Source organism: Schistocerca serialis, chromosome 2, assembly GCF_023864345.2.
Source record: "Schistocerca serialis cubense isolate TAMUIC-IGC-003099 chromosome 2, iqSchSeri2.2, whole genome shotgun sequence".
NCBI lineage: Eukaryota > Metazoa > Arthropoda > Insecta > Orthoptera > Acrididae > Schistocerca > Schistocerca serialis.
In genome coordinates, this window is record NC_064639.1 from 165,614,375 (window position 1) to 165,632,009 (window position 17,635).

Consider the following 17,635-nt stretch of genomic DNA (forward strand, 5'->3'; position numbering starts at 1 on the left):
TGTTTCTAAATTGGAATCTTTCCCTGCCTTCTTTTCAAGTGAACTGATTCTTTTATCACTATCTGTTTGGACTGCATCCTCTTCTTCATCAGCATCACTCTTCACATTCTATTGTCATTAATTTTCATCAGAAGATTTTCAATGTTGGATAAATAGTAACAAAATTCAGCAGACATTTTATTTTTCATCCCACTACTTATACACAACATACTGCAAATTGCTCCTAACTGTGCTTCTGAAAATGATACTTCAATGAATGACCTGTTAGCTTCAAGTTCACCACATGGTGATTGAAAAGTAACACCAGAAAATTCTCACAAGTGTTTCTGATATTTTCTGTTATGTGGAACTGTTCTGAAAATTAACTTATGTAGATATTTGATGGTTTTAACCAGCAGAGAGTTTGTGTTTCTATTTACATTTTTGATTTCAACTAACACTGCAATTTCTAGATCTTCCTTCTTCTTTTTCACCTATTTTTCCATTTGTCACATTTAAAATTTCCTTTCATATACTTTGTTACTTCTAATAACCATTAAAATGTGAATCCTTGTCACATCATCATAAGTCCATGTTGTTACATTGTCACAGGCAAAGAAGTTCGTCTTACACATCATATATATTACACAGTAAAAGTGTGTCATCACTTATTCAGTTGATATGACACAGCCCCAAAATTTGTAGGAAAAACATTTCTAATTTTCATGAAGAAATGATGGAAAATTTTATTAATACATTTATTAATCTCTTAGTTACAACTTTAAAACTGAACATTCAAAACAAACAAAAAAAAAACTTATATCTGCTTTCTTTAGTAATAACATATGAAAATTAAGTTCAAATTAAAAATATATCACTTTGACATAAGGATACCAAGTCCAGAAATGAATTACTCAGAATTTATGGAGACAAAGCTGCTGTGGAATAACTCTGTCAATGGAACAAAAAAATCCAGGTTTGGTTATTTTATCATATAACATAGCAATAGATCTTTCAGGCCAAAATCACATAAAATATTTTTTTATTCAACATAACTGGTTTCAACAGATTATACTATTATCTTCAGGTCTTAAAATCTCCTGTTGTAAAACATGTACATTTTGTGCTGACCTCACGCATAAGATGTCAAGTGGATAAAAAAAGCACATTTCTGCATGAGGTCAGTGTAAAATGAACATGTTTTACAACAAAAGATTTTAAGACCTGAAGATAGCAGCGTAGTCTGTTGAAACCGGTTGCCTTAAAAAAAAAAAAAATAAATAAAAAAATAAAATATATATATATATAATGGAAGGAAACATTCCACGTGGGAAAAATTATATATAAAAACAAAGATGAGGTGACTTACCGAACAAAAGCGCTGGCAGGTCGATAGACACACAAACAAACACAAACACACACACAAAATTCAAGCTTTCGCAACAAACTGTTGCCTCATCAGGAAAGAGGGAAGGAGAGGGGAAGACGAAAGGAAGTGGGTTTTAAGGGAGAGGGTAAGGAGTCATTCCAATCCCGGGAGCGGAAAGACTTACCTTAGGGGGAAAAAAGGACAGGTATACACTCGCACACACGCACATATCCATCCACACATACAGACACAAGCAGCTTGTGTCTGTATGTGTGGATGGATATGTGCGTGTGTGCGAGTGTATACCTGTCCTTTTTTCCCCCTAAGGTAAGTCTTTCCGCTCCTGGGATTGGAATGACTCCTTACCCTCTCCCTTAAAACCCACTTCCTTTCGTCTTCCCCTCTCCTTCCCTCTTTCCTGATGAGGCAACAGTTTGTTGCGAAAGCTTGAATTTTGTGTGTGTGTTTGTGTTTGTTTGTGTGTCTATCGACCTGCCAGCGCTTTTGTTCGCTAAGTCACCTCATCTTTGTTTTTTTATATATATATATATATATATATATATATATATATATATATATATATATATATATATATATAAAAAAAAACAAAGATGAGGTGACTTACCGAACAAAAGCGCTGGCAGGTCGATAGACACACAAACAATATATATATATATATATATATATAAGATTCCATGACTTACCAAACGGGAAAGCGCTGGTAGATAGACACAATAAAAAAACACCAACACACACACAAAATTTCAGCTTTCGCAACCAACGGTTGCTTCATCAGGGAAGAGGGAAGGAGAGGGAAAGATGAAAGGATGTGGGTTTTAAGGGAGAGGGTAAGGAGTCATTCCAATCCTGGGAGCGGAAAGACTTACCTTAGGGGGAGAAAAGGACAGGTATACACTCGCACACACATACATATCCATCCCAAGCCTTGCTTGTCCATGTGGTTGAGCCTTCAGTCAGGGCTCTCTAAGTTGCACATGATATTTTTGTGTGCCATACACTACAGCAAGAAAATCAGTGCAGGAGTACCTGTTACATTCCTGTTATGCACAGAAAGTGCAAGCTTAAATTTCTGCTTACTTCAGATCTTATGATTTGTTTGTGTTGCAGGCCTTACGTTTGATATGCGCTTTCATGCATATTGACTTCTCTCAGATGAAGTCTACTTCACTAGGGACAATAAGCTCAGTAGCCACAACCAATAACCCCACCCATAATTCTTTAAAGATCACACATCTGTGCTCCATTCTACTGTTCTGACAACTTAAAGTGCGAGTGTGAATCTGGGTTACATTGGCTTATTCCACCAAACCACCTTCCACTTTTTTACGAGATGACTTACTTGGAATTTGCAGCCACTCTTCTTTACTGAATAGCCAGCTGCTGGAAACACTCTTTACTTCTTCTCCATCGAATAATGATAGGTACAGGAACTTTTATACTCTTTCTACTTATGAAATATGTAGACATACAAACCTTACTTTTCATCAACTAACGATATATTTGACCCCCATACACAATAAAGATCTCACTTTCCACATGAATATGTAACTCCCTGCAAGTCTTTCATACAGGCTGATGTTAGAAACAAATATTTACAGTTACAAGAAAATCGGCTTGGATACCATGACCTTTCTTAAAATGAATCATAAAATGAGTCTTGCCTCTAACAAGGTTGTGTCAAGAGTCCACAAAAGTACTTTTTCAACTGTTCCTGTTTTAATAACAATAGTCAATGACACAAAAAGCACAGAGCTGCATATAAACTCCATGGTTCTTCCTTACACATGCACTAAAACATCTATGGATTGCCTGACATGTACTTGTTGGTACTGTGTGATCACCGCGTCTACTTTTTTTCCCCACAGCTGATTTTAAACCTGTGCACACGAACATGTGATGCACAATAGGTAGGATTCTACCATCCCACACTCACATCCAGAATATCGTGTGTTCGAGACGTTAGAAGACTGAGTGGGTCTAGAATTTACACATCAATTCTCGAATCACTACATCATTTTAAGAAAAGTAAGTTTTCATGCCAGTCAGTGTTTCTGATATCATACCCCCTGAACTATGTACTGGGTAGTAATAAAATTTTGCAGGTACATCATGTACATTCACGAACATTCAGTGGTATATGTGAATGCTGTCTACAAAAAAGTTGCAGATTGAGTTAAATGGAACTGGCTGATGGGTCACAATTTCATGGCAACCCATAAGACGTGCCTAATGTACTTTGCTTGGGCACACTGCAGTGTATACTGAGTCAGTGACAGTAATGTGTTTTATTTCTCACTGATATTGCTATATTGCTAGGCAGTGCAAAATTTACTTTTTCACAGATCTCAATGTTTATGACATCATATCTCTCGAGATATGTTTTGAAGAATGACACAATTTTGCAGATACATTCAGCACCATATGTGCATGTTATCTGCAAAATACAGGGTGTATCAAAAAGAATCATCTGATTTTAAAAAATCGTAACTGTTATGTTATTTGAGATATGTGTATGAACAATGTACTGTTGGAAAGAGCAAACACTCAAGTTTTACGTGGTTCACACTAGGTAGCAGCAGTCTGTGCCCATTTCATTTCTAGTAAAAATGGTATCAGGACAACAGAAAGCATTTTGTATTCTACATTTTGTGCAGTGTGGGTCAGCAATAAGTGTTTAACGTGACTTTCATACTAGGCATGGTGTGGATCCTTCTACAGCACAGAGCATTAGATGATGGCGTGAACAATTCTGAGAAAGAGGTTATTTGTGTAAAGGCAGATTGTCGGGCCATCCCAAGTGTCTGACACAGACATTGTTTGCATCCACCATAGTTTCACAAGGAGTCTGCAGAAATCCATTCGCTGTGCAGCTCGACAGCTCAACAGGACTCTGATGTCTGACTGGCTTGTGTTGCATTGACTTTTACACATGAAACCATACAAAATTCAGCTACTGCAAGCTCTCTGCGAAGGCGACAAACAACAACATCTGGAGTTCTGTAATTTCGTTCTTGGCAAGATGGAGGGTGACAGTTTTCTTCCTCCCTTAGTGTTTAGTGGTGAGGCAACATTCCATTTAAATGGAAAGGTGAACTGTCATAGTGTGAGAATATGGGGTACAGAACAACCATGTGAAATTGTACAACATGAGAGGGACTTTCCAAAATTAATGTGTTTTGTGCAGTTTCAAGGAAAAAGGTGTGTAATCCATGTTTCTTTTCCAAGAACTCTGTTACAGGAAGGACATATCTCAATATGCTTAAGAACTTTCTTTTCCCACATTTGGAGACTGATTTTAACAACTACATTTACCAACAGGATGGGGCACATTGACATAAGCCATGCATCTCAAGGGGGCATACTGAACACCTATGAAAAGGCGTGAAAAAAAACTTTTTGAGTTTCCTGTTGGTCAAAAAACAAAATTCGTTGTGTATGCTTACTAGTTTCAGAAATATAGAGCAAATGAGATGATTCTTTTTTCAGATGATTCTTTTTGATACACCCTGTATATTGTGAACAGAGTTAGTAGTAAAGAAGTATTAAATTGAAATGTGGTACACAGTGCTGAAGATTTATTGCACAAACAGTGAAAATGTAGTATGGTATGTGTTAAATTTACTTCCTTTCATTATTTTTTACTTTGAGAGAGAGAGAGAGAGAGAGAGAGAGAGAGAGAGAGGGAGAGAGAGAGAGAGAGAGAGAGAGAGAGAGAGAGAGAGAGTTTTGTGTGTGTGTGTGTGTGTGTGTGAGTGTGTGTGTAGGGAGGGAGAGGGGCAGGTCAGTGAGAAAAGGTCTGAAGTTTTTGTTGGAAGTCATAATTGCTCTCATATTCAAATACTGAATGAATATCGTCTGGGTAATTTGCATGTCATCTGTTACACTGCCTCAAGATACAAACACATATTCCAACTTTAATCCCTATTCACGTTAAAGGTTTAATGTAAGATTGTACCTCTTAATGATTAGATTATTACAGCAATTTGAATTTATAAATTCCATGCATCTGCAACAGACACTGGGCAAGAGGAGAAGAGCTCACCTGACACCACATGATATCATCTCATGGAATCATATTCAAAGCACTTAGTTGCGAATGTAGAAGAGCTCTTGGCACAATTTCTGTCTGTGACGCAGTTCAAAGAACAACAAGCTGCTTGAACACATATGACAGAACTTTGCATGATGATGTCACGCATACATAGAAGCTGTGGGATGCCACCTTTAACAGTTATTTTAAATATAGTCAGTCTTGTTGAATTTATGCTGTTGTCAAAAGGGCAACAGTAATTCTGTATTTTCCAGTATTTGCCTGTAAAATTTGATGTAGTACTTTTGAAGCCAGAGTTTTCCATCTCAAATTAATACATTTACACTTCTCTATGACACTTCAAAATTCATATCATTATCAGAGATGTTTACTGATACACTCCGCATCATAATGAATTTCTGAGCATATCCATGGAACAAGCAACAAACCAAAGAATAAAATTCCACAAGCAACAAAACAATGAAGCCAAGTAGCAAACAATGCAATAAATTATGTATACAACACACAATTAAGTTATAATAATGGAAGTGAAAATTTTTCTTACTGGCTGTCCAAATCTGATAGCATTCTCTAATACTCTGACATAATCAGCATTACTTAATCTAATAACACTCAGACGATTTGGTTCCTCCATATTTTTCACCCACTTATTTGCCTGACCTTGAGGATCAATCATGAGAGCAAACCTTCTGGCATTTCTGGAATAAATATGAAATCAATTAGTGCAAAGATATCTGAAATAGTACATATATTTACTTTCTGCTTGACAACATTATCTACAAATTATTTGTTCTTAGATAAGCAATATTAGAAAAATACCATGTTTAATCAGTCTTCCACCTAAGATTTTTTCTGCTTTAGGAGAACGGAAGTGTGTGTGTGTGTGTGTGTGTGTGTGTGTGTGTGTGTGTGTGTGTGTGTGTGTGCGTTTTCTCCTTTATGTTATGGTTAAAGAGTATAATGTGTGAAGAAATGAACTTCCTCAGCTATGTGCTATTTAAAAAGTTTCTACTACTCCTATGAACCCTCCATTTTTGGTTATAGCAACATGTTAGTCAAATCAATAAAGAACAGAGGTTATGTGAAGAGATTTCAAATTTCACTAGTCATACTGAGGCAACCACCTAGAAAAGTTTAAAAACGTAAGAAGCATACCATTTTTTGATTTGGTATTACACATGAAATCTCATGGTAAACAAGTACATTTGTCAAATGTAAAAACTGTTTTATTCAATGATTCCTTAGTAGTAATTGACAGATGTGAAAATTACTGAATTATCAGTTTAATAAGTCACAGCTGCAAAATACTAACGTGAATTCTTTACAGACAAATGGAAAAACTGATAGAAGCCGACCTTGGGGAAGACCAGTTTGGATTCCATAGAAATGTTGGAACACATGAGGCAAAACTGACCCTACGACTTATCTTAGAAGAAAGTTTAAGGAAAGGCAAACCTGCGTTTCTATCATTTGTAGACTTATAGAAAGCTTTTGACAATGTTGACTGGAATACTCTCTTTCAAATTCTGAAAGTGGCATGGGTAAAATGCAGGGAGCGAAAGGCTATTTATAATTTGGGGAGAGAAAGGCTATTTATAATTTGTACAGAAAGCAGATGGCAGTTATAAGAGTCGAGGGGTATGAAAGGGAAGCAGTGGTTGGGAAGGGAGTGAGACAGGGTTGTAGCCTCTCCCCGATGCTATTCAATATGTGTATTGAGCAAGCAATAAAGGAAACAAAAGAAAAGTTCAGAGTTGGTATTAAAATCCATGGAGATGAAATAAAAACTTTGAGGTTCGCCAATGACATTGTAACTCTGTCAGAGGCAGCAAAGGACTCAGAAGAGAAGTTGAACAGAATGGACAGTGTCCTGAAAGAAGGGATAGGATGAACATCAACAAAAGCAAAACGAGAATAATGGAATGTAGTCGAATTAAGTTGGGTGATGCTGAGGGAATTAGATTAGGAAATGAGACACTTAAAGTAGTAAAGGAGTTTTGCTATTTGGGTAGCAAAATAACTGATGATGGTCAAAGTGGAGAGGATATAAAACGTAGATTGGCAATGGCAAGGAGAGCGTTTCTGAAGAAGAAAAAACTGTTAACATCGAGTATAGATTTAAATGACAGGAAGTTGTTTCTGAAAGTATTTGTATGAAGTGTAGCCATGTATGGAAGTGAAACATGGATGATAAATAGAGGAGAATATAAGCTTTTGTAATGTGGTGCTACAGAAGAATGCTGAAGATTAGATGGGTAGATCACATAACTAATGAGAAGGTACTGAATAGAACTGGGGAGAAGAGGAGCATGTGGCACAACTTGACTAGAAGAAGGGATCGGTTGGTAGGACATGTTCTGAGACATCAAGGGATCACCAATTTAGTATTGGAGGGCAGCATGGAGGGTAAAAATCGTAGAGGGAGACCAAGAGATGAATACACTAAGCAGATTCAGAAGAATGTAGGCTGCAGTAGGTACTGGGAGATGAAGAAGCTAGAACAGTATAGAATAGCATGGAGAGCTGCATCAAACCAGTCTCAGGACTGAAGATCACAACAACAACAACAACAATAATTGATCCTCTTTTATGTCTGCCAGACACATGAATGTCAATAAGTGATGGTGTGGTTAACAGCTTCTACACGGTGCTCCTGCAGGTAAGTGACAGACTCCCTTAAGTACCACTAGTGGTGAACCACCTTGGCCATGCCGATGGTCACTGAAGTGTATTGAATAGTATCACCCACCAAAAGGCAGTGGCAAGAAGTGTTCCCCTAGTTACTGGTTAGTTTTCAATTAGTTGCATATCGCAGTGAATTCAAGTTGAATTTTGGCGTTCTTGTAAAGACTCATTGTTGGATTCGGTATTGCTTTTATATAGATGAATTATAGCTTTGAACTTGGTGCTGAGTGACTACATCTACGGTTAATCTGTAACAGATGTATTGGCTACTATTCCAACTTGATATACTCCACTTTGGTTAGTAAAACTGGTGTTGAGTGAAGTGTCACAGAACCATTTCCTCCCTGAGAATGATCAAGACAAAACTAAATATATAGAAATTATTTTCATGTAAGTCCTGTGCTTGGTGACAGTAGCTTGTTCATACACCATCCTAATTTAATATAAAGAGGAAATGTAATAAAGCTTGAACTACTACAAAGATGCAGTCATATAGTTATGTAGGTATCAAGTATAACGAAGAGTTAAATATTGTGTACAATGCTCTCTCTCTCTCTCCCTCTCTCTGTCTCTCTCTCTCTCTCTCTCTCTCTCTCTCTCTCTCTCTCTCTCCCAAAATTAATATTAGACTATTCATTCATAACTTATGGATTGTCATTCCACATTTCAAACATTCTAAATGCTCTGAATACATACCTTAGTTTGATATCAGGACCATGGCAATATTGACATTACACTTTTCATATTCCCCTATTTGTTTGTTTCACAAAGTGTGTGAATATCAGCTAGTGAATAAAGTGTTGAGGTGAGGAAAATAAAAGGAACCAAAAATATCATAGTCATGATATTCCCCAATCCATTGCAGTTTACAGTGGAAGTTTATTATAGAATGGCAGAGGTGTTTCTTTACCGATTTATGGTATATTTTTAAGAACTGATCATCTATGTTATGTAAACAAACCTTGGCTATATACACTGAAGCAACAAAGAAACTGCTATAGGTATAGATATGTAAACAGGCAAAATATGGTGCTGCAGTTGACAATGGCTATATAAGACTACAAGTGTCGGGAGCAGTTGTCAGATCAGTTGATCAGTTACTGTGGCTACAATGGCAGGTTATCAAGATTACAGTGAATTTGAACATGATGTTATAGTTGATTCACAAGTGATGGGACACAGCATCTCAAAGGTAGTAATGAAGAAGGAATTTTCCCATAAAACCATTTCACGAGTGTACCGTGAACACCAGGAATCTGTTAAAATATCAAATCTCGGACATCACTGTGGACAGAAAAAGATCCTGCAAGAACAGGACCAATAGAATTGTTCAAGATGGCAGAAGTGCAATCCTTCCACAAACTGCAGATTTCAATGCTGGGCCATCAACAGGTGTCAGCATGCAAACCATTCAACAAAACATCATCAATATGGGCTTTCAGAGCTAAAGGCCCACTCATATACCCTTTATGACACATGACACAAGGCTTTACACCAGCCTGGGCCTGTCAACACTGCCATTTGACTGTTGAGACTGGAAACATGTTGCCTCATCGGATTAGTCTCAATTAAAAATGTATCGAGCAGATGGACGTGTACGGGCATGAAGACAACCTCACGAATCCATGTACCCTGTATGTCAGCAGCAGACTGTTCAAACTGGTGGGGATTCTGTAGTGGTGCGTGGAATGTGCAGCTGGAGTGACATGGGACCCCTAGTATGTCTAGATTCGACTCTTGACAGGTGACATGTATATAAGCATCTTGTCTGATCCCCTGCATCCATCCATGTCCACTGCGCAGTCCCATGGACTTGGGCAATTCCAGCAACACAATGTGACACCACACACATCCAGAATTGCTACAGAGTGGCTCCAGGAACATTCTTCTGGCCCATTTAACAACCAAAAATAAAGAAAAAGTGGTTTCTGGTGACTTCAATGTAGATTTCCTTAAAGACTCTCCCAATAAGAACTTATTTGAGTTAATAACAGTATCATTCAACTAAATTCCCACTGCAGAGTTCCTAACTAGGGTAGCAAATTGCTCACAAACAGCCATTGATAATATCTTTATAGAAAAGTCCAATGAACAAAATTATATTACAAAACCAATAGCTAATGGCCTCTCAGACCATGACATGCAGTTCCTTCTGTTAAATGTTAATACTGAACAGGATATAAAATCTGTTAAAACTGAACTCAATAGGGTAATCAATAAGCCAAAAATTGATTATTTTAGGACACTCCTCAGAGACATTCACTGGAGTGATGTTTACAGTGCGAATGGCATGAATGGAAAAATATAACACTTTTGCTAGTAAAGTGCTTACCTTATTTGAACATTTTTTCCCCCAAACTAACCAAGGTTAGAGCAAAGTCTACAAAGAAGCCATGTATTACTCAAGTAATAGAGGTATCATGTAAAACAAAAAGAAAACTGTATCTGTCAATCCAAAACAGTTCTGATGTTGATGCTATAGCACATTGCAAAAAATACTGCAAAATATTAATAACTGCAATATGGACAGCAAAGTGAATATATTACAAGGAAAAGAAAGTCATATCAGACAACAAAATGAAGGCGATATGGGATGCAGTGAAGGAGCTGACCGGTAGAACCAGACATGAAGAGAGGCAAATAGTATTAAAAGTAAATGATACAATGGTGATAGATGTGTATAGTGTTGCAGAATTTTTTAACAAGTATTTTATAGCTGTTACTGAAAAGACAGAGTTGTCAGGTTCTGTAGATGCTGCCATGGGATACCTCAGACCAGACATTTCAAGTAACTTCTGTAATATGAATTAGACCCTCACTACCCCAGCGGAAGTAATGTCCATCTTTAAAATCAAAAACATCTAGTGGGTATGATGAAATATCAACAAAGTTAATTAAAGAATGTGATTCTGAGTTAAGTAACATATTAATCTATCTGTGTAATCTGTCATTTATCAGTGTAATATTTCCTGAATGGTTGAAATACGCTGAAGTTAAGCCACTGTTTAAGAAGGGAGGTAATGAAATAGCATCAAATTTCTGTCCAATTTCACTTTTACCAGCATTCTCAAAAATTTTAGAAAAGGTAATGTACAATTGGCTTAATAACCATCTTATGACAAATAACATACTGTGTAAGTTCCAGTTCGGATATCTAAAGGGTTCTGATATTGAGAAGGCTATCTACACTTACAGTGAAAATGTACTTAATTCATTAAACAAAAAATTCGCAGACAAATGGTATACACTACTGACCATTAAAATTGCTACATCACAAAGATGATGTGCTACAGATGTGAAATTTAACTGACAGGAAGAAGATGTTGTGATATGCAAATTATTAGCTTTTCAGAGCATTCACACAAGGTTGGCGCCGGTGGCGATACCTACAATGTGCTGACATGAGGAAAGTTTCCAACCAATTTCTCATACACAAACAGCAGTTGACCGGCATTGCCAGGTGAAACGTTGTTGTGATGCCTCATGAAAGGAGAAGAAATGCGTACCATGACGTTTCTGACTTTTATAAAGGTCGGATTGTAGCCTATCGCGTTTGTGGTTTATCGTATCGCGACATTGCTACTCGCTTTGGTCGAGATCCAATGACTGTTAGCAGAATATGGAATTGGTGAGTTCAGGTGGGTAATACGGAATGCCGTGCTGGATCCCAATGGCCTCGTATCACTAGCAGTCAAGATGACAGGCATCTTATCAGCATGGCTGTAATGGATCGTGCAGCCACGTCTTGATCCCTGAGTCAACAGATGGGGACATTTACAAGACAACAACCATCTGCATGAACAGTTCGATGGCGTTTGCAGCAGCATGGACTATCAGCTCAGAGACCATGGCTGCGGTTACCCCTGGTGCTGCATCACAGACAGGAACGCCTGTGATGGTGTACTCAACGACGAACCTGGGTGCACAAATAGCAAAACGTAGTTTTTTTTTTTTTTCAGATGAATCCAGGTTCTGTTTACAGCATCATGATGGTCGCATCCATGTTTGGCAACATCGCAGTGAACACACATTGGAAGTGTGTATTCGTCATTGCCATACTGACGTATCACCTGGAACGATGTTATGGGGTGCAATTGGTTACACATCTCGGTCACCTCCTGTTCACATTGACAGCATTTTGAACAGTGTACGTTACATTTCAGATGTGTTACGACCCATGGCTCTAACCTTCATTCGATCCCTGCAAAACCCTACATTTCAGCAGGATAATGCACGACCGCATCTTTCAGGTCCTGTATGGTCCTTTCTGGACACAGAAAATGTTCGACTGCTGCCCTGGCCAGCACATTCTCCAGATCTTTCTCCAACTGAAAACATCTGGTCGATGGTGGTCAAACAACTGACGCCAGTCACTACTCTTGATGAACTGTGGTATCTTGTTGAAGCTGCATGGGCAGCTGTACCTGTACAAGCTCTGTTTGACTCAATGCCCAGGCGTATCAAGGCCGTTATTACGGCCAGAGGTGGTTGTTCTGGGTAATGATTTCCCAGGATCTATGCACCCAAATTGCGTGAAAGTGTAACCACATGTCAGTTCTAGTATAATACATTTGTCCAATGAATACCCGTTTATCATCTGCATTTCTTCTTGGTGTAGCAATTTTAATGGCCAGCAGTGTATTTTGTGATCTGTCAAAGGCATTTGACTGTGTAAATCACAATATCCTTTTAAGTAATTTTGAATATTGTGACGTAACAGGAAATGCTGCAAAATGCTTCAAATATTATATCTCTGGCAGGACACAAAGGGTGTTATCAGGATAAAAACATGTATTAAGCTGATAAAAACATGTATTAAGCTATCAGGCATCATCCAACTGGGAACTAATTACATGTCAGGTCCCACAAGGTTCCATCTCTGGGCCCTTACTTTTTCTTGTGTATATCAATGACCTTTCATCAGTAACATTACCACATGCCAAGTTTGTTTTGTTTGCCAATGATACAAACACTGCATTAAATAGCAGATCATGTGTAGTCTTACAACGATCGTCTAGTAAAATATTTGTGGACATTAATCACTGGTTGTTAGCCAATTCTTTGTCACTAAACTTTGAAAAAACACACTATACGCAGTTCAGAACTTGTAAGGGGTGTCCCATGAGTACATGCCTAACATACGATGACAAGCAGATAGAAGAAGTGGACAGTGTTAAATTCTTGGGATTACAGATTGATAATAAATTCAACTGGGAGGAGCACACCACAAAACTGCTGACGCATCTAAACAAATCTCTATTTGCAATTCGAATTCTGTCAGACATAGAGGATATAAAAATGAAGAAGCTGGCATACTATGTTTACTTTCATTCCTTACTGTCACATGGGATGATTTTTTGGGGTAATTCATCATGCTAAGCTAAAGTTCTCCAGGCGCAAAAACATGCAATAAGAACTATATATGGTATCCTAAATTTACAACATTTTGTAATGCTGAACATAACAAATAGTTTCCATTGCATGATTGGCAGAGAATATGGTTCCAACATGATGGTGCACTTCCGCACTCTGGAATTGATGGGTGACAGTATTTGGACAGAACATATCCACCAAAATGGCTCGGACATGGAGAGCCATTTGTATGGCCACTGCATTCACCTGACCTAAATCCCTTGGATTTCTTCCTGTGGGAACACATGAAGGAACATGTGTATTCTACACTGCCGATGAATGTGGAACAATTTGTAGCATGTTTTCATGCTATTCTTGTTACTGTGAATGCAGCTTTATTATGAAGGGTCCAGAACTGTATGATCTGGCGGGTTGTGCAATGTTTGGACGTGCAGGGAGGTTGCCATGTGAAATCTGTCGTTCTGAGGACAACATATTCTGTTGTGAAGGTCATGCAGTCATTAATATGGACATTATTATTGTTGCTGGTAGCTAATGTGGGACATCTGAGCACTAATATTACATGTAGTATAAATGACAAGTAGATGTTGTATCACTTTATTGTGCTATCATCTATGACATCTTGAAATTGATATTGTTTTTGTAGTTATTCTGTCCTATGACAGGTCATTTGTTTCAACTGTCTATTTCTTATTTGTCTAACCACCTATTTGTTATATTCAGTGTTACAAAATGTTGTAAATTTATGAGACATGTGATCTAAGAAGTGGTGTATATTACAGTATGAAATGCCAGAATAAAATTAGCAAATAAAAAAAATGTGTGCAAACCCAGGATCGAACCCTCGATCTCCTGCATACTAACCCAAAACTCTATTCACTGCATCAGCTTTACAGCACAACTAATTTGTGCTGACAGAGGTAGTTACCATACATGTGGTTGCAGTGTTGTCAGATTGCCACTCTTTAACATCCTTTTTCACAAAGATATACTCATCAGACAAAATTTTGTGTGAGACATTTTTTTATCGCTGTCATGCGAGGAGTCGCGCTGCAAAGCCCGAGTGCGCAAATTTAGTTTCACCCTTTATATAAAGTACAATCTAACTTCTGCACTATTTCAGTGCAGTAAGTGTTCATTGTAAATAATTATTGTAGTAATTCTATTATATGTTTATTACCTTATTTAAAAAATTACATTTCTTTTAATAATTTTAAATTCAGTGCATTAATCCAATCTTAGTAAATGAGTGTTGTAAAATGATATTTGTCATGTATTATTGTTTTTCTGACATCCTGGAGGACCTCTTCATTACAGGTCAATTGGAATGAAAGTAAATCTAATCTAATCTAATCCTAAACACTTCCTCTGGCCACCAAACTCACCAGAAATGAACATTACTGAGCATATCTGGGATGCCTTGCAACGTGCTGTTGAGAAGAGACCTCCATCCCATTGTACTATGGATTTATAGACAGCCCTGCAGGATTCATGGTGTCAGTTCCCTCCAGCACTACTTGAGACATCAGTCAAGTCATGGCACATAGTATTGCGGCACTTCTGCATGCTCGTGGGGGCTCTACATGATATTAGGCATGTGTACCACTTTATTTGGCTTTCCAGTGTAATATGTAGTAATTAGAAAGCACAATAAGGCTCCATTTATGAATATATAGCTTTCAGTTATCTCTTCAGTTATCTTGGGCATTAGTAACTACTATTTTAAGGTTTGATGTCACCTCCTAAGTTACTAATAGAAATTATACATGATTACAGACAAAGCTGCTAATGTAACAATTACTAATAGTTTTCTTCTTGTACATAATTTACCGGTAGGTGTCCTCATAGTATGTAGGTACCATTTACAGTTTTTTGTGTTGGTGTTTGCCATGAGTTCAAATACCATTGTCACCCACTATTGTTACATCCCTTCACTATCATTTGGTGTCTGTTTCTGTGTTTTGTGAATTTAATAACAAATAATCAAAATTACATTATTTCACTGAAAAAACACTAATCTATTTTATGTAAATAAACTTTGACTATGTAATATTTAGAAAGCACAATAAGGCTCCATTTATGAATATGTAGCATTTAGTAATCTCTTCAGTTATCTTGGACACTAGTAACTGCTATTCTGAGGTTTGATGTCACCTTCTAAGTTAGTAATGGAAATTATGCCATGATCACAGACAGTGCTGTTAATGTAATAATTACTAATGGTTTTATTCTTGTGTATAATGAGGACACTCCCACATAAAGTGCAGCAACCTTTTTTAAGTCTTCAGTATGAGCTCAAGTACTATTTTCACTCAGTATTTTCATTTCCCTGCTCTATCATTTGATGAGTGTGTCTGTGTTTTGTGAATTTAATAGCAAATATTTAAAATTACAGTATTTCACTGAAAAAAATCTGTAGTTGTCTGAATATTGCAGTAAACATGGAAGTTTCAAATGTTAATCATAGTCAAAAATACTCTCCCTTTTGTGTGCTGTCTTTGACAAAATCTTGCTTCCATATCTCAGTTGTTTATGAGATACAAGGGACATTAAGAATATGTCAGTCTGACTTTTCACTGGCACATGTGATCAGAATGGAGTGCTTTACATATGATCCATTTTCTCAGTATTGGAGGCAAATGGCAATATCCTTCCAAGCTGAAGTAATAATTCAATATGTTAGCTACATTTCATATGTAGTAATATATGACCTAACTACACCAAATGGAAATTCATAATAACCTTTATTTTTGAACGCTAACTTTTTGAATTTTTTGCAGTAGTTTACTTACGCTCAAAATATCACAGTAACTATGAACACTAATGAAATATTCAGTATGGAGTTGATGGGCAAGGCCATAACATGTGTAAGAACAAATTTTTTTTTACCAAACAGTTTCCTTTAAAATCTTTTAAGACTGCATATTGATGTCAGGCACATGACATTCTGTTCCATCTCAAGAGTTAATAGGCATTATGTGAGAGTTGCCTGAGGCTGTAACATCGTACACCAAACAGGGTGTCCAACTGGCCAGTACAGGTAGTATTCAGGGAGTCTTACAAGAAAAGTACCACTGGAGCTATAACAAAAAACATGCAGACCTCCCTGCAAGGCAGCTGGCTAACAGATGACAGAGCCTGCTAGAGCACCATCGCATGAGCCAGGAAGTAAACTTACAGTGAATCTTACTCCATGTAAGATGAGCAGTAAGTCACTTCACCTTTTAGTATTATATTTATGAATGTTGATGTTGATTTTGAATTGTGGATGACTGCAGACAAAGAATTTCGCAAGGGAGTAAATGTACTGTGAGATTCACATCTGTATGAATGGTTGTTCAGAGAGCTATCTGTAAGAGGTTCTGAAGTGTACATCACATTACCTTTATTAAATCTTATGTGCAACAAGCACTTTCTCACTCAGTGACAAGTTAGAGCATAATATGATGTCACAATACATTAGTAAATTATAACAGGCAAAGTAAGTCAATTATTTCACATCTCCACCTCCGAACTCCGATACTATACATAATGCAAAAGTTTCACCACTAAAGACATTTAAGACCTGTAACATATGATTTTCTCTGGCTTAGGTTGTCTACAATATAAACACCCAAGAACTTAGAATATTGTGTTTCATTTATTATTCACTCCAAAGAATTATTTCTTTCCAATGGTGTCTTTCTAAGTTCAGTGATTTCTATTTGTAGTGAACCAGTTAATAACTGTCAATAAAGTTTTATTTATATTTTCAAGTGCTGAAATTTCTCCAACAGATCTGACTGTTATATTGCATTGTCAACAAACAGAAATTCTTCTACTTCAACACAATGTGAAGTTGGATCATTTATATAACAGTGGAACAATGCTATCATAGTGAATATTCTCCTGTTTAAAAGATTCCTGACTGAGAAGTGGAGTACCAGCTGTCTCATTCTAATTTCCACAGCAGTTTTAAAAATCTTCCCAAATATTTTGGCATATGAACATATTCAGTCTTTTTTAGTGGCAGCTGCCGAGCCAAAAGGATGCACAGCAGAGCAGCAGCAGCAGCACTTTGTGATAAACAGTAACTTAATTTAGTCTTTATTTTTTGTTCACATGCTTCTGCGAAGAAGTGAACAGTGTGTGTGTATTTTACTGTGTAGACCAGAGGT

General features: G+C 37.2%; 1 protein-coding gene across 1 annotated transcript in view; it reads right to left on the bottom strand.

Annotated features, from left to right (window-relative positions):
• Nucleotides 1-17,635, bottom strand: part of LOC126456873 (dynein axonemal heavy chain 7-like) — a 783,013-nt gene that overhangs the window by 287,525 nt on the left and 477,853 nt on the right. Inside the window, 1 exon segment of the mRNA XM_050092694.1 lies at nt 5,965-6,118. Within this exon segment, the coding sequence (XP_049948651.1) occupies nt 5,965-6,118 (154 nt within the window).